This window comes from Stegostoma tigrinum, chromosome 10 (genome assembly GCF_030684315.1).
Source record: "Stegostoma tigrinum isolate sSteTig4 chromosome 10, sSteTig4.hap1, whole genome shotgun sequence".
Classification (NCBI taxonomy): domain Eukaryota; kingdom Metazoa; phylum Chordata; class Chondrichthyes; order Orectolobiformes; family Stegostomatidae; genus Stegostoma; species Stegostoma tigrinum.
This window is the reverse complement of record NC_081363.1, coordinates 40,282,085-40,309,526: the sequence shown is the minus strand read 5'-3', so window position 1 is coordinate 40,309,526 and position 27,442 is coordinate 40,282,085. Positions and strand designations below refer to the sequence as shown.

The window sequence follows — 27,442 nt, the reverse complement described above, 5'->3', positions numbered from 1 at the left end:
CTCAGAGGGCATAAGTGCTGCTGGCAAGGTCAACATATATGGCATGACCCAAGTTGGCCTTAAACTGAGTGGCCTTCTTAGGCTATTTCAGAAGGGGAGTTAAGAGTCAGCCTCATTGCTGTGGGTCTGTTATCACATGTAGGCCAGGTTGGGTAAGGACTGTAGTCTTTGTCTAACAAAATAATGAATGAATAATTGGAGTTTATTTTAGTGTCAAGGTTGACATTACTGAGATTAGATTTCAATTCATGACACATTCTTTAAAATTGCCATGATGGGATTTGAAGACATGTCCCCACAGCATTAGCCTAAACCTCTGGCTTACAGGTCCAGCAACATTTCCACCACCACTATCTCCCCTAAAAGAAATGGAAAATGAGCGACAGAGTGAGAAACAACAAATATTATAAACCGAGGATGTGCAGGACAAGAGGCAAAAAAATAAATCTGGAACCGATTTTGGACCTGACCTCTGACACATCACCAAACACCTCCATTTCAATGTCTGGTTAATGTTCCGAATCCTTTTTTTCAGCCACAAGGTGCCTCCTTGGTAAACAGTTGGCCATGAGAAAAAAGGAATTTATTTGACATATTTATGGAATACAAATAGGCATTTAATAGCACGTGACCTATCACATATTATATATTTTAAATAAACATTTTAAACGGAGTGTAAACAAACATTTTGGAAATGAAGGGAAGAGCTGTTAAATAGTAATAAATCTGTAAGATTATTTGATTCTCTGTTCTCTTACCTTCTGTTTTCAGGGCAGATTTTGCATATTTTACAGCTTCCCAAGGTGATGGGATGTCCAGAAATACAGCATCTGCAACATTGACAACACCAAAGCCCTCCTTACAAACATCCTGGTTTTTCACTGTGACCAAATGATCTATCTTATGATCGCAAAATTCCTCTTCAGCTTTTTCTGCTCGTTGTTTATGAAACTCGACAGTATATAGCCGTCCTGTTGGTGCAATGGTCCGAATGATAGCATGAGAAAGAGAACCACTACCTGTACCTGCAACATAATGAAAAAGAACGGTCCTATTTTTAATCTAAGAGAAAACTTCACTGCATAACAAAAACACTTTGTAGAATTGAATAAAAGAATCCTAGCAATAAGAAGAGAAAAGACAGTGATGAAAGGGACAACTGATAGGTATCCATGCTGTATGACTATGTTCTGAGAAGGCCTTTTCCCCTCCCAACAAAAAATTCATGACAGTATGGATAAAATGGCTAATGGTTCTGCTTTTTTATGCTATATTTTAATGTGTAACTTGCCTGGGACAGTGAAGGATATGTGTCTCTGTGTGTAAGCTCCACCTATATCAATTATAGGAATGAATTGCTGGGTTTAAATAGCCTAAATTGGGCATAACTAAATCAGCACTTTCGCAAGTCACCTAGGGGTGGGTAGTAAATTCCAAATTAAATGGCATGTAAACAAACATTTTAGAATATCTGCCAACCTCTACAAGCTGAACTCAAAACATTTTTCATTTGTTGAGTACTCTGGTCTGAAGATTTGCTTCAGTACCTTCAGATTGAATTTAGTTTATTTACAAAGAAGGTTGCAGGTTAGGAGTTGAACTCATCGGAAGAGAAAAAGTGAACATACTGGATGTAGATGATTAGAATTACAGTTTGACTGCAAGGGGCAAGGATAGTTTCGGCATCTTTTACTGCTTGTGAAACTGCAGTTTTCACAAGATTTCCAGCAATTTAGTTCTACTTTTAGTCCTGTACCTATCATTCATTTTTCTACCCCCTCCCATATTTATTCCATCTTCTCAATATTTTCCTTGGACAGGAGCTTTTACCGTCCTAACTAGTTGCCATCTCATTCAAATTTTAAGGTCTCTCTCCACGCCACACCAACATTATCCATTGTATTAGATAAATATTCCTGAATACCTGTTTATTATTGTCCCCCGCTCCAGTTTCATCTGCTCACAGCCACCTCTCCTTAGCCACTAATTCTTCTAAAATACTTGGCTTATCTTTCAAATACCTCTATAGCTAGTGTCTGCTGGATATTCTTTATCCTTTAAATATCTCAGTGCATTACTTTTAGTATGCAATGAAGTTTTTAAAAAATATGATAATATTTTTCAGGCAGTGGTAAATACCATGACTGTATGGGGTAAAGGAAGGCCTTTAACAACAAGTCATACTGAAGCACAGTAAAAGTGGGCCTTTATGGCTGGTGGTATTAATGAACCTTTCAGATTTACTTTGGGATTATCATCAGTGATGTAACAGAAACCAGGAACCCTAACTCCCCAAACAGTCCTATTTAAAATCAATTGCAATTTGAAAGTGACAAGCAGGGGTTGCGGGGCGGTTGCTGCAGGTGTTTGGTTTAGGCTGTTCAAGCTGGGAGGCTGATGATAAAATAGCAGCAGGCGCAGAATACACGTTTTCCCAGTATTGTTACAACTCTCAGAAATTCTAGTTAATGCTCACTTGTTGCATCTTGTGAACCTCAAATTAAGACCCTTTGTTCTCCCTACTGCCAAGAATACAATGTTGATTCACAACCTACTATTGAAATGGAAATCAGTGCATGAATGAAGTTCAAGACTGTTGCAGATGTTTGAAGTTTCAGTAAAAATAATCCATTCAGAAACAAATTGGAAATGTATCACAGGAACTGTGTAACTATTCTTGTAGTTAAAGTGAACATAACACTCAGTCACAAATCCAGATACACACTTAATACCACATTTGAATAATTATTCATAACAAACCAGCTTAAAAATGTTTAGCACTCCAGTGGATCTGAAACACTTGTGTTGGTGCTAAAATTACAAAATGTGTGATTTGTTAAAAAGTGTACAACGTTTCCGTAAGATGCATTTTTGTGCAATACGGACAACAGCTGGCATTCTGGATTAGTGTAAATAAGGCAAAGAGAACACACATTTTCTCCTTGTAGAAAAAGGACTGATCCAGTCATATGCTTTCATCCAATGTTTTGTAGTACCTATGGCAAAATTTATCCATCCACGGTGATTCGGTGGTTAGTATTGCTGCCTCACAGCGCCAGGGACCCAGGTTTGATTCCTGCCTCGGGCGACCGTCTGTGCAGAGTTTGCACGTTCTCCGTGTCTGCATGGGCTTCCTCCGGGTGGTCTGGCTTCCTTCCAGAGTCCAAAGATCTGCAGGGTAGGTGGATTGGCCATGCTAAATTGCCCAGGGGTATTTAGGTTCAGCGGGTCAGACAAGGGAAATGTAGGGGTAGGGGAGTGGGTCAGGGTGGGATGGTCTTTGGAGGGGTGGTGTGGACTTGTTGGGCCGAATGGTCTGTTTCCACACTGTAGGGTTTTTTATGATTTCTATAGAACACAGACATTACAGCACAGTACAGGCCCTTCGGCCCTCGATGTTGTGCCGACCTGTCATACCAATCTGAAGCCCATCTAACCTACACTATTCCATGTACGTCCATATGCTTGTCCAATGACGACTTAAATGTACTTAAAGTTGGCGAATCTACTAGCATTGCAGGCAAAGCGTTCCATTCCCTTACTACTCTCTGAGTAAAGAAACTACCTCTGACATCTGTCCTATATCTTTCACCCCTCAATTTAAAGCTATGTCCCCTCGTGCTCGCTGTCACCATCCTAGGGAAAAGGCTCTCCCTATCCACCCTATCTAACCCTCTGATTATTTTATGTGTCTCAATTAAGTCACCTCTCAACCTTCTTCTCTCTAATGGAAACAGCCTCAAATCCCTCAGCCTTTCCTCATAAGACCTTCCCTCCATACCAGGCAACATCCTAGTAAATCTCCTCTGCACCCTTTCCAAAGCTTCCACATCCTTCTTATAATGCGGTGACCAGAACTGTACACAATACTCCAAGTGCGGCCGCACCAGGGTTTTGTACAGCTTCACCATAACCTCTTGGTTCCAGAACTTGATCCCTCGATTAATAAAAGCTAAACACTGTATGCCTTCCTAACAGCCCTGTCAACCTGGGTGGCAACTTTCAAGGATGTGTGTACATGGACACCGAGATCTCTCTGCTCATCTACACTACCAAGAATCTGACCATTAGCCCTGTACTTTGCCTTCTGGTTACTCCTACCAAAGTGCATCACCTCACACTTGTCTGCATTAAACACCATTTGCCACCTGTCAGCCCAGCTCTGCAGCTTATCTATGTCTCTCTGCAACCTACAGCATCCTTTGTCACTGTTATGACATCCTTACTTACAGCAAGTCATGTTCACCATCATCACTGCTATTTCATGATCTACATTAGCACACCTCCAGACAGTGCCTACACTTCAAGATTCTTGGTTTTAGTCCTGTCTGTGGCTTTACCCCACCCAATCTCTAATGTGCTCCACTCCCACAACACACCAAGATATCCATGCCAAATCTAACTCTTGAGCAACCTCGGTTTTATCTGCTCTAAGATTTGTAGGTCTGCCTTTCGCAGTGCAGGCCTAAGCTCTGAAGTTCCCTCGCTAATACTCTGCAGTTCCTTAAAGTATCTCTTTTAGACATGACATAACATAGGATTAATTGCGGTCACGCAAAAATAAAACCTGGCCAGGTAAACATCAAGTAGTTCATGCAAATTCAACATCTGTAAAATATTATACTAAACAGAATCTCAAAAATCCAGTTTATACTAAACCATGCCTTTTTAAAAAATCTACTCAAAACCTCAACCCAAAACATGAGGAGCTTCTCATTTATATTCATATATTAAGTCAGCTGCTTCTGAAAGCACCATCTGTGAGCACCACTTGAGCATATCTCCAGTAGGATCACATGATCAAGTTTAAAAAAAACCCTGACATCACATTTGCTTACATACGTTTACATAATCAGCCAACCTTAGGCACAAGCTTTTCCCTTCCTAATCATGTTTCTAAACGTTGCGATACAAAACCCTATTCTGCAGACAGATATACAGGTTGAATTGGCACTTGGATGCATAAGTGATCTTGTAGTCAAATCTGTAGATTCTGCAGTGAAAGAATGCAGGTTCTTGAAGAAAGGGTAGTGGCCAAATGCTTACATATTTCAGCTCTGCACCTTGTCAGAACAACTTGTGGTGAAATTAAACCAACAGCCATGACAACTGAGATATTTCTGAATACCTGCAATGCAGTCTTGAATTAAAATAGAATCTATATGTCAGTACATTTAGATTTTTTGAAACAGATTTTTTTTCTTAATTTTGAACTAATGTTTTATAAATGTGATGTACAATATATTTAATTGAATTTGACATCTGCTGCTGACAAATTAAAATAATTGCTTTCCTTTTGATTATATCCTACTTCTCTCAAACAATAAAAGTACTTGCAAGCTAGTTGTTCACAGAGCCGTTATTGCTGCTTCTTTCAATGTTTCTTGCTGCAGGAAAATGCTTTCGTTTCAGTTTAGTGTTTGATCAGGTTGAATTCCCATACTCAAAAGTGACCAAATTCTGTACTAAAACTTCAGATGTTCTCACTTATTTTCACGTGCAGAAAAGTAACAACTGGTTACTTGGTTGAACAATCATGCAATAGATTTAAGAGAAATGTGGATTAATTATACATTGTGGTACTTATTATTGCAGTATTCTGTGCAGAGAGCGCAATAGTTTCATTACTTATGGATTCCTTTACTAAAGGGCAAGCTTGGACACAATGGGGTGAATGACCTATTACTGCAGTTAGCTCTTTGGTTTTAAAGACACAATGCACTGGGCTAACATGTGGCCTCACTAAGTCATTACACATCTTTCCCCTGGGAGGGAAGAAAAAGTAGCTCTTTGTATTTTAGCACTTAAGAGCTTAGAAGTAGATGGCACTCTGCACTACAAAGTATGTGGAACTTCTCTATTTCCACACAATAAAACCAGAAGTAAACTGTGGATCATTTGCCAGTAGAAGTAAGCTAGCAAACTCTCCAATTAGATACTGTTTCCTATTTCTACAAAAAGCAGTTTTAAATTGTTTTAAGCGAAGTAATGAAAGTGAACTAGTCCAACAAACAACAAAAATGCAATCATTCTTCTGTTTAGCCATTTTAACAGAGCAAAGCACCTCATGTGAAAATTGGCAAAAACTTTGCAGCAACAGCGATAGAGAAGGAAGTCAAAACTTTATAAAGAACAAAAACCAATACAACACAGGAACAGATCCTTCGCTTATCAAGATTGCATTGAACAGAAACTAGATACTACTATCACCAATGCATCAAGATATGGAGGTGCCGGTGTTGGATTGGGGTGGACAAATTCAGAAGTCACACGTCATCAGGTTACAGTCCAACAGGCTTATTTGAAAACATGAACTTTCCAGGCACTGCCTCTTTGCCAGGTAAAGTATATTTTTATCGTATCTCCTGATGGCTTGAGCATACATATCGAGCCTGGGGCGACGGCCTTCTGGAGGGTTCCAGTTCAACACTTTCTTCTTTCATCACTGCACCATGCTTTCTTTGTTGACTGTTCCAGTCTGTTGGACTTCCACTCAGGATACAGCTCAGGAACAGCTACAAGACACTGCCATGCAGATGAGGCAATGAAACTACACCATCTACACTGACACCAAGAACTAGAAACTGGAGAAACTTGGCATTATGCCTCCTCTGGTACCATGGTTGAAAGTAATACCACCACTGGGAAATCCATCATTAACTTATCGGACCACACGCTTCAACCAGATGAAATCTCAACCAAGGGATCAAATTAGCCCCACCACCAAAACTAACCCCACTGGTCTCGCAGCAGGCACAGAAATTCATTAAGTGAATGAGGCTCTGGGAATTCTTCCACAAAACGCAAAGATGCCAGCAGTGAGCGCAATGAGACAATCGAACTGGAAGTTGACAGAGAGATCCACAGTGCATTGACAAAAGAGAAAGAGTTGAATTGGGCCCCTCCAGAAGGCCGCTGCCCTGGGCTTGATATGTATGCTTAAGCCATCAGATGTGTGAAAAATACACCTCACCTGAAGAAGGTGCTGTGCCCCGTAAGCTTATGTTTTCAAATAAACCTCTGACCTGGTGTCATGAGACTTTTGACCAATAAATCAGAAAGACCAGATTTTGTTATTAAATACTGAACTTGTACATATTTTCCTTGATGATTAATTTCTTGCACCATAAAGTTGTCCAATGTAACCCTGTGCAATTATCAAAAGGTGAGGTAAGCTAGATAAGCCTGCCAAACTGGTCAACAGTCTTGGGCATAGTGGTTAGAAAAGGGAAAGTTTGATCAATCTGTTTGCTGCAAGGACTCAATTTACTGCATCACTATCAAATTGCAGGACTTCTGGAAAGAAAATTACCAACCTGATTACTAGGGGGGAGGTAATGGCATAGTGGTATTATTTCTAGACTGTTAATCCCAAAATCCAGGTAATATACTGGGGACCCAGGTTTGAATCATGTTACAGCAAATGGTGAAATTTGAATTCAATAAAAATCTGGAATTAAGAATCTAAGGATGACCATGAATCCATTGCTGACTGTTGGAAAAACCCATCTGGTTCACTAACGTCCTTCAAAGGAGAGGAACTAATATGTCAAACCCAATCTGGCCTCTATGTGACTCCAGACCCACAGCAATGTGCCTGACTCTTAACTGTCTTCTAGGCAACAAATTCTGGCCTAGCCAGTGACACCCTCATTACATGAACGAATAAAAAAGTTAACAGAATTATTATGCAAGTACAGTTGTTGATTAACAGGTGCTAGAACTTCAACTATTGCCTACAGAAACATTTAGTAGAATTCAAAAATAATCCCAGTGGTGTTCTAATGAATAACATTGACTCAGCACCTGCAGTAAATAGTACAATTCTTAAGCATCAAGCTCTGCTGAAGAAACACTAAACCCAAGTGGGTTAAATTGAAAACAGACTTGGGACTTGGATAAGCCATGACAACAGAGAAAACAAATCCAAATGCATTTTAACTACAATTTTGTCTACATCAGAAAAAAAGTCATCAGGACACTTTTGTCAACATTCGTGAACACAACAGTTTCAGTGTGAAAACTAAAATGTTAAACACAAAGTCATTTTACTAGGAGGAAAATAAAGAAAGGTAAGCGATCATCCCTAGACTGATATGAAGTAATACTATTTAAATCAACAATGGAATTGATAAGCAGACAGAAAATTGGCTGTAAATTAAGAAGGATTCAGTAGAATAAAAACTGAATATAAATGTTGGCATGAAGTTTGGAATTTAAAACAAATTAGCTAGTGCATATAGGAGCAATAATATAAATGAATATCAGAAATGTGGAAAACATACAAACTGTGAGATAAGACAAAGTAGAAGCAATTAGGAAAAAATAGAAAGGCAATAAGAGGCTTTCAATATGCATATTAGTTGTAAGACAACAAAAGATGCAGGCAAGCTTGGGGAGAAAAACACATGAGCAGATATAAAACATTCTATAAGTGTACAAGGTGAAGGAATGCAAAAGTGTGCTACTCTTGCAGAGACCTGGCACAGACACAGCAGGTCAAATGGTAATCATTCTAGTATTCCAAATAAAGCAGGTTGTCTTAGTTTTCTCAGAGTAAATACTTATTAGGATGACAGAACCATTAGAATATTTAACAACAACTACACACTACTATTCATAAGAAATGGTACAAATGAGTCGCCCAGCCAATAGGTAAACCGATTCAATAAACCCTTATGGTTTACATTTGTGGATCCTTAGAGTGGAAGGGAAGAAACAGGGTAAGAAATCATGGAGGCCAGACACAACTTTTCAAAGTTCTGTGGCATGACAGATTATGTTAAGGGCCTGAAGAGTGTCAAATGAAATCTCTTCAGAATGAGACAATTACAGCTATGTTACTGGTCAGTTGGTAAAATACTAGTGTCTCTAGTCTAGAAAATAACAAAAAGTGTATGTCAACAACAAATTTGAGAAATGCTTAGCCTAAAATGCATCCTGAACTCTGAACAGCTCTGTTTATACAGGTGTAAAGTGCAGGAAATGTACTTGAGCAAAATGTGACAAATAATTACATAAAGCAGTCCTGCAAAGAGAGTATTATTTTTAAAATAATATTTTGCCTAGAATCAAAACAAATGCCAAACTGTTTGTCAGTTCTTAGCCTTTGAAGGAATATGAACTCATTGTAACCAAAACAAAAAATTGTATCAAGCCATTATTACTTGGCCTGCCATTTTATAAAATCAAAGCCTCAAAAGGTCTACCACAGTGTTTTAGTCTTGGAAATACCATACATAACTTGTACACACAATAGGAATGAAGTTTTGAAGTCCATGGCCACATTGGCATCATTACAATATTTGTTTAAAACGATATCAGTTAAAAAGAAAAAAACAGCAAACCAATTAAAATTTTCATATTGTATTTGGAAATCCCTCAACTGTTATCTTCACTAAGCTGAGTATTTAGTCTTAGAAATAATGCTGGTGACATAACTGAATTAAGAAAAGACATTTACAAGAAAATGGTATCTATACAACAGTATTTTCTAGGTTTGAAATACCTATGAAAAAATTGCTTTCTTGATACCATCTAAAGCTTCAACTGGATATTTGTAGACAATCCCAAAGTCATCTCTTTCAGGTGAAGAGACACATCAAGTTGTAGATTTGAGATCTTCTGAGACCATAGCTTTCAGGAGTTTTTCATAAAAAAATTAATGGCTGAGAGCAATACTAACCATTCCGCTCTCCCAAGTATTAATGGAAGCACCATCCTCAGAAGGATACAAAGTAATCAGAATTTGTGCAAGACTTCAAGAGCATGGCAAAGAATAAACTCAACTTTTCTGAGATAAAGTCAAAATAGTGCAGAGGGAATAAAGCAATAGTAAGAATGTCCAGTTGAAATGCATACGCCCAGATAAATGCTCCAGAGCGAAGTACAAATCTAACAATGGCATCTCAGGGTAATTACATTCAAATTAGAAAATGAACCTGGAATAAAAACGAGTCTTGTTGGTGAACCAGAAACTGTTGGAATGTCATAAAAACACAACTGGTTCAGCTGTGTCCTTCAGGGAAAAAAAATCTGTTTCCCTAACCAGTCTGGTTACATGAGATATCAATATAGAACATAGAACATAGAACATTACAGCACAGTACAGGCCCTTCGGCCTTCGATGTTGTGCTGACCTGTCATACCAATCTCAAGCCCATCTAACCTACACTATTCCACGTAGGTCCATATGCTTGTCCAATGACGACTTAAATGTACCTAAAGTTGGCGAATCTACTACAATTGCAGGCAAAGCGTTCCATTTCCTTACTACTCTGAGTAAAGAAACTACCTCTGACATCTGTCCTATATCTTTCACCCCTCAATTTAAAGCTATGCCCCCTCGTGCTCGCCGTCACCATCCTAGGAAATGACCTGCTGAGTTTCTCCAAAATTCTGTTTATTTTGTGTTATATTAAATGAATTGTGTACCATTTGTAAACAAATATGCCTTAAAAAGGTGTTGAATTTTTTGTATGAATAGTTTTTCCATCAGTCGATGCTTTATTTTAGCACCAACATTTGTAGACTTGGACTTCATTTAGTTAACTCTCGAGTGCCCTCTGAAAGAGCAAGTCATTCAGTTGTATCAAACTGCTACAGAAAAGTCAAACAACAAAACTGGACTGACTACCTGGTGTTGCTCTTAATATCAAACACAACAAAAACACACCAAGCCCAGTTGACCTTGTGAGTCGTCCTCTATACCAACTTCTTTAAAAAAAAACCAGTGCAGCTATCACATAACTTGACACAGTAATGCACACCAAATCATATCTTATAACCAATGTTCCAAGTACCTTCATCACCAGTGTACCTAATCAGTCAAGTTCATAATGTGATTCATTTACACTTATTGGAGGCAGCAACGTTCATATGCAGGGACCATTTCCCGCAAAAAGTCATACTTTGAAGCTTTGCACTCCTTTTGACTAACTCAGGAGCTCAGGTAGCCCTTAGTTCCTGCGCTTTCTCCATTGCAATGCCTCAGCCAGAATTGACCTGCCAAACGAACAGCACCCTTTTCTCTTGTCAGAACGTGATATTTGTAATTCCTGTATTTTCCCTGGGGAGTGCAAGATGAAAAGCTTCAGCAACACGCCTCCTTTCTGCAATACAGAAAAAAAAACTGTGGGCTATGGGAATGGGTGTGACAGTGGGATTAGCTCAATTGCTCTGGAAGGGAGTTTGTACAGACATGGAAGCCTCATTCTGAGCTGCAGCCATTCAATTATTCAAACCAGTTATATTTTGGCCTTGGTTTAAAGTCATTTTTCATAGAATATTAATATCATGACAGGAGATTTTAGCTCAACAAATTTCAATACTTATCAAGATGAGAGACAGGATAAAGACCTTAAGGCCAATTTGCACTGTAACATACCACAAATTTTGATATTGAAACTGTAATATCAGCAAGGCTCAATACAATTAATTAAATTTCTTCAAAGCCATGGAGTCTCACCTATTTGATTTATAACCCTTGTCAATAAATAGCACAAACATCATGTCGATATATACAGAGTAAGTAAGATTTTCATTTTTATCACCACAAAGGTAACTGAAACCTTTAACAGTGAACATGTGGCACCAACTGCAATGGCAATGGATTTACTTTTACTCTTCTAATCAAAATTATCATCGGTAAATAGAAGCTAATATTTAAATTTGGCTAATAGATTGACCCATGACCTTCTCTTGGATATATTATTTAAAAGATGCAAAATTAATCTTTTATAATCTCTAAATTTTTTTAAAACAAAATTTCTTTACTGTACAAATGTGATTGCAGTAAAATCAGTCTAGTGGATATAGATATTTATCTAGCCTATTACTTTCAGTTAGGTGAAAATGACAAATGTCATTGTATTGCACCACCTTGATAATCAGAACACCAGTCACATGGATTCCCTTCGGCAATGCTCGGTTTCATGCCGCATTCTTTTATTAACTAATCTACCTACAGAAAGTTCTGACCACTTAAAACAAATATCTCATTCTCAAAGATTTTTTTTTAAAACTCTTTTGGGCCAAGCTATCAGGTTTCTGGCAGCACAAACAGACTATTGTTGGTAGAAGAATAGTTTCCTGCATATCTTCAACTTGGATCTTAGCTTCTATATACCTGCAGGAGAAGTAGTTCAACTCTTACTTTGGATACCTTTCTCTCTAATTCAACTCAGTGAAACTCGATACACAGCAGGAAGATTACATTTTTTTTGAATTTTTGATGGAGTGTTTCAATGCGCAAAAAAAAGTATTCATGATCATCAGGATTTCAGATTAGATTAGATAAAGCAATGCTCAAAACTACACTGCATTTCTGATGATAATACATTTTTAAAAAAATATAGGTACTGTACATTCTAACAACTTTCTGGAGGATAACCAGTTAACTAGATGATTTAGAGATTTTTCAACTCTTAGGGTATGCGTGAAGAAGAAAGGTTTCTTTAAGGGGCTTATTTTCATTACTATTTTTGTGCAGTATTAGACACTGTTCACATCTACATTCACTTGGTATAGTTCTTATGTTTGTACATTGAGTAAATAAAATGGACCACAAACTCAATTGGACTGCTCATTTCTTATTTGGACAGCTCATTCTTATTTGATCAGATTTTGTTGTGAGCGGTGAATAAACAGCAGTAGTCTGTTGTTCAACTTGAATGTGTCCACATATTTTCCTCAGATTTAGGCACAGTAAGTTGCAATTAGCTAAACAGTTTATTGTCTTCTACAAGAGAACTGGGACTTTTGTGAACAGGGAACTCAACTGTGCGTCTCCTTAAGAAGCAAAAATTACAAAACCGCTAGACAGCACCTGAGCTAGGAAGTTTATATTGGAATAGTAAATTTAAAATTTCAATTTTCATAGATAACTGAATAAGTAATGGGAAAGAGAAAATGGTTGCAGGGGAAGTGGCACGGTGAACAGAGGGAGAAAGTAGGAGGCATACGCAGATACACAGAGAAAAAGGTTTAAAAAGTTTAGCATCATGAACAATAATTAAAAGGTGAAGGAACGATGGTTCAAACTTGCCAAAATTACATTCCAGTGCCACAGAGAAGGTTTGGTAGTAATTGAAACACAAGACTGTAACATACAGGACCTGAATTAGGAAATTTGGCCCATCGAAATTTCTTTGGTCATGCTTGATCTGATTCTCAACTCCATTCTCCTGCCTTCTCCCCATAACCCTTCATCCCCTTACTAATCAAGAACCTATTTCTGTCTTAATTACACTGACTTGGCCTCTACAGCAGTGAGTTTCACAAATTCGTAACACTCTGCTTGAAGAAATTCCTGAACATCTCATTTCTAAAGAGGCTGTGCCCCTGGGTGCTAGTCTGTCTCTTTTGCTACTGGAAACATCTCCATGTCCACTCTATCCACATCTCTTAGTATTGTGCAAGATTCAATCAGATCCCCTATTATACTCTAAACTCCAACAAGTACAGACCGAGATTCCTTAACTGCTCCCCATGTAACAAGCTCTTCATCTCTGACATCATTTTTATAACCTTCCTCTGGACCCCTTCTAAGGCCAGTACATTTGTCCTTAGATACGGGGCCCAAAACTGCTCACAATATTCCAAATGCAGTCTGATCAGAGCCTTATACAGTCTAAGCAGTATATCCCCACACTTGTATTCTACTTCTTTCAAATGAATGTTAAAATGTTTGCCTTCCTAACTGCCAATTGAACCTGTACGTTAACTTTAAGAGATTCTTCAACTAGGACTCCCAAGTCCCTTTATGCTTCAGATTTCCAAAGCCTTTCCTGTTTAAAAAAAGGGAAGAGATAATGGGAACTGTGCTCCTGAGATGCTGCTTGGCCTGCTGTGTTCATCCAGCCTCACATTTTATTATCTAAAAAAAGGGAAGCCTCTGTTCTTCCCTCCAAAGTGCACAACCTCATGCTTTCCCACAATGTATCTGACCTGTCATTTCTTTGCTGGTTCTCCTAAGCCTGCAGCGTCTCTGCATCCAGATGTATGCCTCCACCTACTTTTGTGATATCACGCAATTAATCAGGTACTGTCAATGGAAGGGATGAGAACTAACTTTTTTGACGTTTTTAGCTTGCATCAACACAACCAGTACCGAAATTTTATGTTATTCAATTTCTTTAAATAGGTACTCAGGCAGTGATGTACCACTTTCAGAGAGTATGGAAGAACTGTGTAACTCAAAGCAATTACAAATGTTTCATGTTTGACTGTGCACGTGCCCCACTGTAAATTTGTTCAGTTTACAAATAACAGCATGGATTCACCATCATTTTTAATAACAAAACATGGCCTATTAAAATCTAAGTTCTCTTCTTTCTTTTTCAAGAAATCCAATATTGTCCTAGAGACACAAATTAGGTGTTGAGAATATATTTTTTCATGGTGACTACATATCAAAGGTACTCCATTGGTGTAAGGTACATTGAGAAATCTGGTTCTTCAAAAAGAACTGTGCAAGGCTTCCTCTTTTAAAGGAATGTTAAACCGTTATACCAGATTTTCAATCAACACAAGACTGAAATGAAAAATAAAACTGCTATACCAGAGCATTGTTCAGCGTAAAAACAAGGTTAAAGGCAATATGGACACACTACTGATTTCATAAGTGAATACCTGCAAAGAGTTTGGCTATTTTCTCCTATAAATTTCCATAACTGCTTCAACGGTACCTGAATCACCTAGCCACTTGGGTTCTACTTTCTCTTTGTTTTTTTTTTATATATCCTATTGGTGTCCTGTAACAGACATTATAATTTACCAAACACAACAACAAAACACTTTATTCCAGACATTTGACAATACCACTCAAGACACCTATGGAAGACTAAAGGTTGACATTTCCGTTAAAAGATTTTTTAAAAAGTTCAGATGCCATGAAACTGTGAACTTGCAACATAGACGTTTCAATTATCTACCTAAGTGGTGTTCACCACCTCAGGTCATCTTAAAATTGATGTCATATTTCCTCATGAATTAAATAACTGGGTATTCAAAGAACATCCTCAATAAAGTAAAGTACATTTGTTTGAGAATGACATGGAAAAACAAATATTAAAAGCAACAGCCAAACACCTATCCCCTCCTCCCACCTCAAGCCACACCCCCATTTCCTACCTACTAACCTCATCCTGCCCCTTGACCCATCCATCCTCCCTGGACCGACATATCTCCTCCCTACCTCCTCACCTACACTCACCTTTCTGGCTCCATCCCCGCCTCTTTGACTAGTCTGTCTCCTCTCCACCTATCTCTTCTTCTATCCATCTCCCCCTCTCCCTATTTATTTCAGAACCCTCTGGCCCTCCCCCATTTCTGAAGAAGGGTCTAGGCCCGAAACGTCAGCTTTTGTGCTCCCGAGATGCTGCTTGGCCTGCTGTGTTCATCCAGCTCCACACTTTGTTATCTTGGATTCTCCAGCATCTGCAGTTCCCATTATCTCTGGCATTTAATTTAAATCGTGTCTCTCTCATTCCTCTAAACTCAAATGAGAATTGGTCCGAACTCCAATAAGAATAGCCTTTCCTCAACGCAACCCCTTCATCCAAGGAATCAGTCTAGTGAACCTTCTTTGAACTGCTTTCAATGCAAGTGTATCCTTGCTTAAGTAAATGGTGTCCAAAACTGTAACCAGTCCTCAAGATCTCACAAAATATTCTATACAATTGTAGAAAGAACCCACTTTTGTACTCCATCTCCCTGGCAGTAGAGTAACATTAGCAGTAGTAATATTCCATAGGCAATGTAAATCACCAGTCAGAAGTTTCTTTTTATATATAGTATTTAAATTATACTGTTTTGAGGGAGGAAATGATCTTACCCTACAAAGCAGCAAGATTTTAAATAACTATCTAACCATGTAGAAAAGACTCTAACATTTCCGTCGAGGGTGCAGAGTTCAGCGTATAATAATATATAATTGTATCCTGCGTGAGTGCCATACAAGATGAGTAAATTATTTCGGCAAGACTTTTCATATTCCTAAACAAGAAATGCAGCATCATTCAGTTTCTACCATTATACATCAAGAAAATAAAAATAGCCATGCTCAAAAATTAAATTTAACAACAAATGAAGCTCATTATCCAAAAGGACGGACACGCTTTGGAAAATTTGAAACTTTCTTTCTTGCTGCAAATTAGTCAAGCAATAAACAACTTTCCAATATGCACGAAAATCCCTCGTACATAGAATCCAAGATTGTGAATTTTCACTTCACTGAAATGACCTACCTGACTCACAGACAATCGATCCAGGTTTCAACTCCAGCATCATAACGATCATAGAAATATCAGTGGAATACAGAATCTGGGTCCGGTGAGGAAGAGTCACAGTCCAGAGTTCTGGAGTAGGGTGCAGTATATACACCCACCCACCTTTGCTACATGTAACCTTTGACCCATATTTTTTCCCAATTAGGTCAGTAGAATGCTTGATAGCCCCATATTTTGTTTGTGTTGAACCACCTTGCTGGACTTTGATCGCAAACATCGAGTCGTGGCCTAGAAAGACGATGGCAGTGTCGCCATTCTGAATAATATCTCTATACTCCACAAAACTCATTTCTGAGAATGGAATGCAACAATGGACACAATCTGGAAAAAGCAACAAGAAAAATAGATAAGAATATCAGGCTGGCAATTTTATATTTATACATTCAATATGTGCTCTCATTATTCCACTACAGTAGGACATTTAGAAATTCAAAGGTAAAGTTTACGTACAAATGTATTAGAATAGGCACTCTTTACTACAGCACAGCCTGAACAGACTTTACAGGAAAAGAACACCACCAAGCAGGGGATGGATGTTGTCAGGAGCAAGCAACTGCCCAACTAGCAGCTTGGAACCAACAACAATAGGGAGCTTGTACAGACACTGGACAGCAGTACTCCGGCTCCACTCTTGAATGCTTCACTACGAGACAGTATGCAAAAACAGTAGAATGTTAAATTTAAAAATATACAAGTGTGTATTAAGTCATTTCATTTGTCAATGCTTAAATTTAGCTATTTAAACTACAGCTTTCAATTTAAAGGCTGCGGCTTTAATATTTTAATTTTTCTCTGCTAAGGAAGGTGCACTGGAACTTGAATTCATTTTACCATTTATATGAAGCATTAATTTCCCCCTCAGGAATAAAGTCGAAGCAGAAAAAAAAAACTTAAGAACTGTGGGGACTGGAAATCAGAAACAAAGATGGTAATTGTTGGAAAACCTCAGATGGTCTGGTAGCATTCGTGGCGAGAAAGCAGAGTTAAATGTTTCAGGTCCAATGACACCTTCTTCAGAACTGATGGTAGCTAGGAAACAGATGGTATATATGTTGAAGACTGAGTTTTTCTTTTGGGAGCATATAAACGTTAGGTGGAGGTACAGCCCAGAGAGAGAAAACAACAGTTAGACAAAGGAATTGGTAAAAGTCAACCCAGGAGAATCAATGATGCTAATGGGAACCATTAGTGTTTTACAGTGAGTTATTTGTGGTAGCATTACACGTAATGTCAAGGGCTACTGTGTGGATTTTGGGTAAGGGCATGGGAGAAGGTGCTCAGGTCCTAAAATTATTGAGTCCTGAGACTGAAGGGTCCCCAGGCGGAAAAGGATTTGCTGTTCTTCCAGCTTGTGCTGCACCTTGCTGCAGCAAGCCTGAGGCACAGATGTTGTTCATGACTACTTCAACACACGATCATGTTCCCTGAGCAACATCGCTGTCTCATGCTTGTTGCAGTGCTCAGTGAAGTTCTGCACAAGCTAGAAGAACAACACCTCATTTTCCGCCTGGGGACACTGCTGCCCTCCAGACTCAAATCAAGTTCAATAATTTTAGGCCCTGAGCGTGTTCTCTCATGTCCTTATCCCAAACCCTAACACCAGACTTTGTCACCACACACACAAACCTACCATAAGCAACACACTGTCAGCCAATAAAGGTCCCCATTATCAACTACTGATTCTCCTTGGCTAACCTTTACTCACTCCTTTGTCTCTCTCTGCGTTCCTTCTCTACTTATCATTTACTCTCCTCCCTCCTCCCATCCCATCTTCAGCATATATACCAACCATTTCCCAGCTACAATCAGTTCTGAAGAAGGGTCACTGGACCTGAAATGTTGACTCTGCTTTCTATTCATGGATACTACCAGAACCTGCTGAATGTTTTTTTTCCCAGCAATTTCTGTTTTAGCTTCATTTCATTTAAAGCTGTGATTTTCAGGAACACAACCACAATTTTAAGTAAGGACTACTGGTATGAAAGAGGTGTTTAAAAAAAAAAATCAAAAGACAAAATGCTGCAATGATAACTTTAAACGTCCAGTGTAGCCTATTATAAATATAGTTGGAAATAGCAAAATAGAGAGTCAAAGAAAAACACTGATCCATTTAACCATGATATTGGTAAACTGGTATCCAGAAACAAGGAAAGATTGTTAATTATCTAAGTCACACTATCTTTATTTAGAAAGGAGGAGGACAGTTTACTATATTAGAATTTCAGGACTGGTAAGTGGAAAATTGCCTGAAATAGAGTGTAATAATACACAAGTGCTCCAGAAATAGGTGTTCTACCTGTTCTAGACAACTTGCACAAATGAAGCGTAAAAGAATACGATTGATGCTCTGATAATTTAACAAGTTTACCAAATTTGGAATGGATTCTTGAAAATAGTACTATAAGTAAACACACTGAAAGAAAGATAATTGACACAGAATCCTGACAGTGTGGGAGCAGGCCCTTCGGCCCAACAAGTCCACACCGACCCTTGGAGAATCCCACCCAGACCAATTTTCTTATAACCCAACTAAGATACACATCCCCAAACACTACGGGTAATTTAGCAGGACCAATCCACCTAGCCTGCACATCTTTGGACTATGGGAGGAAACCGGAGAGCTCCGAGGAAACCCATGCAGACACAGGAGAACGTGCAAACTCCATAGAGACAGTTGCCAAGGGTGGAATCGAACCTGGGTCCCTGGTGGTGTGAGGCATCAGTACTAACCACTGAGCCACTACACCACTTCAAATTATTCATTTTAAACTAATAAGAATTAGATTCAAATGCCTAATTTTGTGGATTTAACTTCATAATTAAAAAAAGTGAATGCTTAGTTTTCAAAATACTTCCAAAAACTTCTATGTCAACGATTAATATTTTTCTTAAAATAAAATCTTTCATAGGATGTGAGCCTCACTGACCTGGGCAAAATTTATTGACCCTCGAGAAAGGGGTAGTGAGCTGGTTCACAATAATTAAAGGCATACAGTGTAGCTATGATTAAATTGTCATCTCAACAGTGTTGCAGTTTTACAACAAGTTATCAAGATCAGTCAGAGGTTTTCTAAACTGAGGTAATGTCTGTTTCCTGTGTTCTACACACCAGAGTGCAGTGTCAGAGAATTTTATGATCTCTATTTTGCCTTTCAGTAACATACTGGCACATTGTTTCTGCTGTCTATATATTTCCAGTATTAGATTAGAAAGGCCATATTTCCCAGGGAGTTGCAATATTTGCAGCAAGATCTGCCACATAGAAAAAGCTTGAGAGGCAGTGGGTACACAGGTTAAGAAACAATTGTTTGTGTTTTTGGACAGAGAAGGGATAGGGCAATTTAGTTAAGGCACTGGATAGATTTGACCCATGACCAAATGACAGGCCCTTTCGGGTCCATAAAATTAATGGTTCCTGTGATGAAAAGAGCTCACTGGATGAAATTGTTGGGATAAAGAATAGGCATCATTGGTTTAGTATAGCATAGTAGATAATAGACATAGGTTTCCCCATCTAAGGCTCAGACAGCTCAAGGATGAAAGTAAATGGACAACAGCTGCAACAATGCTATTCTCCTGCGCCATTGACACCCAGAATGAATTGCTCACTAATAAGAATGGATTATTAGGAAACCTCATTATGCAAGCAGAAAAATGAAACATATTTGTAATAGGGTAAATTGGTTTTAATTGGGATAGAAGTTTCTGAAAGTAAATATTTGCAAATATATTTAAGCGATCCAAAAATGAAAGTGGTTAATTATCTGTGTAACTAAACATCGAACAAATACATCTCAAAAATAAGATTTAACCATAGAATTAGCATACAAAATATTGTATGATAAAATATTGTATTCATTGTCATAAAAATCTCATGGTTCACCAATATCCTTTAGGGAATATTACAACATTGTATGAAAATATTCTAGCTCATGTTTTTCAAAACTTTCTATGCAGTAGCTGTTTCAAATATTTCGTCAACCAATACTGATACATTCATTCCCTAAACACATGAACTCACTTCAGGCAGACTGAAGGAACTTGGTGTAATGACTCATTCAAAAATGGTTAGCTCAAGCAATGCATCAGTCCTTCAGTACTATTTCACAATATCAGCCCACATTATGTGCTCAAGCCTCTGGAATGGGCTTGGGTCCATAAGTTTCTGATCGTGAGGAGAGGAAACGTTCCAAGTGAGATCCATATTGCCCACTCAACAAATATGCCACTTGAGCTTAAATTTACAGCAACTGGCATTCCAGATCAGTACACACAGAATGTTGCTTTGTCACCACTACTGTAATTCCCCCATCAAGCTTTGATTTATTTCTTCAGCCTTTGCCTGTACACAAAACAAACAGTGCTTCAGCTACGGAAATGATTAAAATTAGTATCTACCAGGTCCAAGCTTCAGGGGGAGCAAAGGAGACGGATATATGACTCAGTTGGTAGGTTTCTTTAATATAATCTTTATGGTATCTGTGCATAGTGTAACTGGCCAAAATGTCTGCCTTCATAATAGTAACTATCCTTCAAAAAGTTTTCACAGCTTACAAAGGCACAATAAAGGTGTTGCATAATGCATGTACCTTCCAATGTATCAAAAAGGCTTTTTTTAAAAAAAAATCACAAATGGCTTCAAAATGGTTTCCAAAACCTAATTGTCAATTTACAAGTGATTCACAAGTGATTAGTAAAAAAGCATTCTGGCACTAAGAATACTGATAACTACTTCTAGAAATATCAATAAGTCACGTTCAGGGCTGATAGGACACATATGCCAGTAGTGTCTGGAGCAGAAGCACATAGATATCTTGGCTAGAGATAATGGGAACTGCAGATGCTGGAGAATTCCAAGATAATAAAATGTGAGGCTGGATGAACACAGCAGGCCAAGCAGCATCTCAGGAGCACAAAAGCTGACGTTTCGGGTCTACACCCTTCATCAGAGAGGGGGATGGGGAGAGGGAGCTGGAATAAATAGGGAGAGAGGGGGTGGCGGACCGAAGATGGAGAGTAAAGAAGATAGGTGGAGAGAGTATAGGTGGGGAGGTAGGGAGGGGATAGGTCAGTCCAGGGAAGACGGACAGGTCAAGGAGGTGGGATGAGGTTAGTAGGTAGCAGGGGGTGCGGCTTGGTGTGGGAGGAAGGGATGGGCACACCAAGCCGCACCCCCAGCTACCTACTGACCTCATCCCACCTCCTTGACCTGTCCGTCTTCCCTGGACTGACCTATCCCCTCCCTACCTCCCCACCTATACTCTTTACTCTCCATCTTCGGTCCGCCTCCCCCTCTCTCCCTATTTATTCCAGCTCCCTCTCCCCATCCCCCTCTCTGATGAAGGGTCTAGGCCCGAAACGTCAGCTTTTGTGCTCCTGAGATGCTGCTTGGCCTGCTGTGTTCATCCAGCCTCACATTTTATTATCTTAGATATCTTGGCTGTTTTGTTCTTACAAGTTGACAACACTAGTTTCACTGAAGCATTTTCACTTGAAGCTGATGTCCTGCCTCTCATTACGGTCTGATTGATCATTTGAAACATAGATCAAAGAATTAGGGAGTCAAGCTTAGCTTAACATACAGGCAGCTAGCAACAAATAGTGATTCTATCCTACATTTTGAATTCATGTTCTAAATGTGGCTTGGCTACTGTAATGCAAGTGACCTCAGAGGGTGATTCTTATCCTCTCTCTGAAATGGTCTCGGAAGCCAATTAGAAGTGAAGAAACAATGCTGGGTCAACTAGAAGGATGAATGAATAAAGAAAAAGTATTTTGTGGAAGCCCAATCCCAAAAGAATCAGAAAATTCATTCCTATAATTGTTCAGAGGTCAGGGTGATAACAGAAATACATAAAAGAATGACATTAATTTTTTCTTAAAATATAAAGAGCTAAAATATCAAACTGCATGACTTAATCTGCATTACTGACCATCAGAAAAATGAGGGAAAACATTTGGTAAAATACCAATGTGGCAATTCTGAATTTTAAAAAAAGGTTAAAGTCACTAGCTGATACACTGAACAATGCTGCTAAACTTAATTCTTGGATATCCTTGACCTTTTTAGGGTTGTTTCTAATTAACTTGCTGTTCTCCCTTGCTGGGGTACAGCTCCCAAGATCCCAGGCACTTCCAAAGCTTTGCCCATGATCATCTTCAAAGTAAATTTCATTTTGGCAGGCTTTTTAATTACTTGAGGACTGGGAGGTGGAGGTGGAAGAATAAAGAACAGAGTCATCACAACCGAGTTCACTCCCACCCTTAGCCAACATTGACACAATCATGCTTCCAGTAAGAGGTCATGGACAGCAATCACAAGAAATTATTGGCTTTCATTCACAAATCTAGAACACAATAAAACAAACCTAATAACACCATCTTTCCTCCGAGATAAAATAACTCAGGACAGATTAGAATACAAATTTATGATCTACATAATCTGTACAACTCAAACACTCACTGTATAAACTGGAAAAAACAGCTGCACATTCTGGCAAAATCCCACACATCAGAAGGATAAAAGCAAAATATGGCAGATATTGGAAATCTGAAATTAAAAGTGCTGGAGAAACTTAACAGGTCTGGCAGCACGTGTGAAGAAAGAAACAGAGTTGCTGTTTGGAATCTGATAATACTCTTCTTCAGACACAAACTGTGAATTGGCTCCAAAGATGCTGTCAGGTTGAGTTTTCTTAGCACTACCTATTTAACTTTATATTATAAAATAATTCCTCTACTTAGATGAGAACAGTAGATTTTTCAGATTGATGGGACTTCTAAAAAAATGTAATTTTCCATTGAAATCACTGCAGACAGATTCAATGGACGACACGAGAAAAGAAAAAAAACGTGCAGGTTAGTCTCTTATTTTTCAGATAGGTATTCATTTTGCTCAAATATAAAGTTGATATTTTGTAAAGATATATCACAGCCACTTGTACCATAATGTTTTGTTTTGGTGAACATGTTAATAAATATTCTACTTCATTTTTGGCTGGATTGGAAATCAGACCTGACTGAAGTGGTTTAATCAGCTTGAGAAGTTCTATTCTAAGCGTTGTGTGTACTGGACTCACTAACATGTTAGCAGATAGATAGTGATGTAATTGCTGAATTACACCAGTTTTGATCCTACAAATTAAAGGTTTTCCCAACTATCATATCTGCTCTCTCAACTCATAAGATTTCCAGCAGCATATAATTTATCAGTATTCTATAATGTTCTGCAGCACTAAATGAAGCATGAGAAATTTTTGGGATTTATGGTTCAGCAAATTTTACACCATGATAGAACTTTAACTTAAAACATAAGGTTTTAAAGGTAGGATGCTGAGCTATGTCAGCAGCCTTTTCTCCAACCCCCAACCCCTTTGGCAATGCAGCAACATTCAAGCAAATCTTCAGACAAGACGTATTTTACAACAACTGGCTATGAAAAATTTCCAAAACAACAAACATATTACAGTAAACTACTTAAAACAGTTGCACTCAATAAATTATGAAGAGCCCATTCGCTAGTTTTCCAAATTGATCAGCTAAATTCAGCGTATTGCCACCTCATTGAGACCTCTGAATTAATCATCAATTAGCAAGGTTTGATATCAAGGCTGGCATGGCAAAAGCAGTATTCGTGTACGCACTCTCAATAGGTATTTTTGATACACCTTGCACAATACCAGCAGCGATATTAAATGGGCCATCTGGTTTACATATATTGAAATATAGGCTTCAGATGAATTCTCAGCGTATACTATACAATATTTACCTTCTGTTCAACGCTAGGTATTATACAACTAGTTTGATGTTTTCCCTGAACACATTCAAAATTGAAAAGACACAAGACCAAACAATCGTCTGAGATCATCTTATCAAATACTCCTTCAAATTACAAACTGAACCATAAACATGCACACAGGGAAGCTAATGCCAAGTTGATAAAAAAAGTCAGTTTTGCACAGAGGCATTTATGTTGATTGTAGTTAAATACAATCCGGTATCACCAAACGTTTTTATAAAACTGATTCTAAATATTGCAAATGAAGATTCTGAAAACACTTTTTATAATAATAATGTGCCAAGGAGGTAACTCCAAGTGCACACAGAACTGCTGCAGAGACATCGGCTATCAATGTTAAATAAATATATAGCAATTTATCTCTCAGTACAGTTGACTAGATGTACAAAATGCACTCAAAAGAAAAACATTTGCTGCTTGTAAAAATCTGTCAATGTTGTAAGGTTAACTGAACTGAGTACTTGTTAACTGCAATAAATGAGTTAAACCGTATGTGATGCTATCTATTTTCAAACTCTAATTCCTTGGCGTGTTTTGTTGCTGAGAACAGCTCCATTAGTCTTTCAGCATGAAAGAAAATCTCTCGTTGGGATCACCATTCCGCATGAGTATTGCGCCATATATGTTTGCATGTTGCAGGGATTTGTCGAGAGGCTAGCTGCGTACACTACCTTCTTATACAGAGAAGGTAATCAGAAATACATTCATTTGTAGTTGCACAACATGTGCAGAATACAAAAAGGAAATGTTCTTTACACCGGTTTAAAAATTCAACTTTATTGTTTCAAAAAGAAATCCTGTTTTGATCATTTTAAAGCTACATCTGTGCTACATTAGACCATCTAGAAGTTACCCCTCCATTTTTTAAAAGTCGCACCTTTAATACAGCTGTGTGTCAATAAAACTGATTATTATCTTTCATTTCAAGGAACTTTAACATGTCTAGATTGAGCTGAAAGACACACAAACCTTATCAAGATAAATGTTATTTGGTGGATATGGGTACAATTACAACATTTAAAAGACATTTAGATAGATGCACTAATAGGAAAGGTTTGGAGGGATATGGGCCAGGGACAGGCAGGCGGGACTAGTTTAGTTTGGTATTACAGTCAGCAAGAACTGGTTGGACTGAAGGGTCCGTTTCCATGCTGCATGACTCTAAGGTTCATTAGACAAATATTTCTCCTCACTGAGTGCTAGAACAAAAAGCAATAAAATGTGAATTTGTTAGTCTTCATTTAATAAAATATTACTAATAGCTCTAATTAGACAGCAATCCAGATAGTGGTCCGTGACTATTCTGTCCAATAAAACTCCAATTTTAAATGCCTGAAACTAATAAAGAAATTATTTATTTATTGCTGATCAATATTTTTAATAATAATTTCATATAAATAGACATGTACAACATTAATTGAATGCAAGTGAAGTAACTTGAACACTGGAAACTGGTAAGAAGCTGGGTATTCTCTGGTGAGTAACTTGCTTCCTATCTTCCTAGAGTCTCTCCAAGGCGTACAAGGCACAGGTAAGGAATGTGACACAATACTTATCACGTGCCTGAATGGCTGCAGCAGCTGGAGTACAAAAAAAAGCAGTACACTTGATCATTAGCCCATCCAATCACTTAAAACACTCACTCCTCCACCACTGGCATACTCCAGTTGCACAATATCTTATCCAATGGACATATTGCAGCAACCTGCCAATGCTTCCTCAACAGCACTTTTCGAATTGGAATGCTCCAACACCTCGAAGGTAAAACCCAGCAGGTACAAGGGACCACCATAATGTCAAAGTCACACACCACCCTAACTTGAGCACCTAATCTCATTATATCACTATCATGGTGTCAAAGTTCTGGAACTTCCCACCCAACAATATTGTGGGAGCAACTTCACTGCACATACTGCAAATCAACAAGATCCACCACTATCTCAAGAGTAACCAGGGATTGACAATAATATCCTCGTACTAAGCCCTACAGTTTTAGAAATCACTTGCTGCACAAAAACAACAGATCTAGCTAGGAAAGGCAAACAAAGTAAGGTGCTCTCAGTAGCTGATGGTACAAGGACTGGAGCAGGTCACAGATTTAAGATTTCGTACAACAAAAAAAAAATGCAAGGGGATGTGAGGAAGATTTTTGTTTTAAAAAACACAATGAGTGTGAATGAATTGAAACTTGTTGAAAGGGTTTAGGCATAGAGACAAAAGTTTCAAAAACAACCTAGATGGGCACGTAAGTGAAACAAACTTGCAGGTGTCAAAGTTTAGAGTCCAAATGTAGATGACCCAAACTGTTTGACTGAAGACTGAAATGAACTTGATGGCCAAAGGCCTACTTTTACAGCATAATGATTCTGGCAGCACTGACCCTAATAAAGACATTGTATTCCAAACATTTGTTTTAGTTGTTCATGGGAATGTGGTCATTACTAGCTATGTCAGCATTTATTGCTTATGCCGGATTGCCCCGGAGATAGTGGTGGTGGACAGCCTCCAGGACCACTACATTCTGTGGGATGTAGGTACACTTATAGTGTCGTTAGGAAGGGTGTTTCAGGGTCTTCAACCAGCGATAGTGAAGGAATTACAATATAGTTTCAAGTCAGAATGGTATGTGGCTTGCAGAGGAACACACTGGTGCTGGTGTTTTACATGCAGCTGACACCCTTGTCCATGTATGTAGTAGAGATTGTGAATTTGTAAGGTGCTGTCAGAGGAGCTTTGCTGAGTTAATGCAGTGCACTTGTACATGCACCATTGCTGCCACTGTGTGTCATGAGGAAGAGAGTAAATGCTATAAATATTGTCCAATTCTTTCTGCATTTGAACACAGACTGCTTCAATATCTGAAGCATTGTGAACGGCACTGAAAATTGTGCAATCATTGGCGAACGTCCTCCGGACAGTCACTGAGCCGAGGAAACTAACCCTGAAGAACTTTGGAAGGATGTCCTTTGGCTGAGATGACCGACCCCCCAAAAACTACATTCTCTTTCTTTTGTCCTTTATCCAGTGGAGTCACTCCCCACTGCATCGCCCCACCCTAGTGTCTCCAGTTTTGCAAGGGCTCCTTGATGTCATACTTGGTCAAATGTTGTCTTACTGTCAAGGACAGTCACTCTTACTTCACCTCGAGTTCACTTCTTTTGTCCATTTCTAGACCAAGGCCAGAAAAGAGTCAGAATATCAGTGTTTTTTGCAAAACCTAAACTGAACATGAGAAATCAGGTCATTCTTTTGCAAATACCACTTGGTAACATTATTGACAACCTAATCCAATATTCCACTGATAATTGAGAGTACATTGATTGGGTGGTAAATGATCGGGTTGATTTGTCCTGCT

At 38.5% G+C, this 27,442-nt stretch overlaps 1 protein-coding gene and 1 long non-coding RNA gene across 2 annotated transcripts in view; one reads left to right on the top strand and one right to left on the bottom strand.

Annotated features, from left to right (window-relative positions):
- The window catches only part of LOC125455915 (uncharacterized), a 113,992-nt gene extending 110,749 nt beyond the window's left edge, over positions 1-3,243 (top strand). The window contains exon 3 of the long non-coding RNA XR_007248344.2: positions 772-3,243. This is a non-coding gene — a long non-coding RNA (uncharacterized LOC125455915). The remainder of the gene's footprint in view (positions 1-771) is intronic.
- The window catches only part of trmt61a (tRNA methyltransferase 61A), a 37,497-nt gene that overhangs the window by 4,647 nt on the left and 5,408 nt on the right, over positions 1-27,442 (bottom strand). The window contains exons 2-3 of the mRNA XM_048538469.2: positions 16,248-16,610; positions 759-1,025 (exon numbers count right to left, since the gene is read on the bottom strand). Of these exons, the coding sequence (XP_048394426.1) occupies positions 759-1,025; positions 16,248-16,578 (598 nt within the window). The 5' untranslated portion in view covers positions 16,579-16,610. The remainder of the gene's footprint in view (positions 1-758; positions 1,026-16,247; positions 16,611-27,442) is intronic.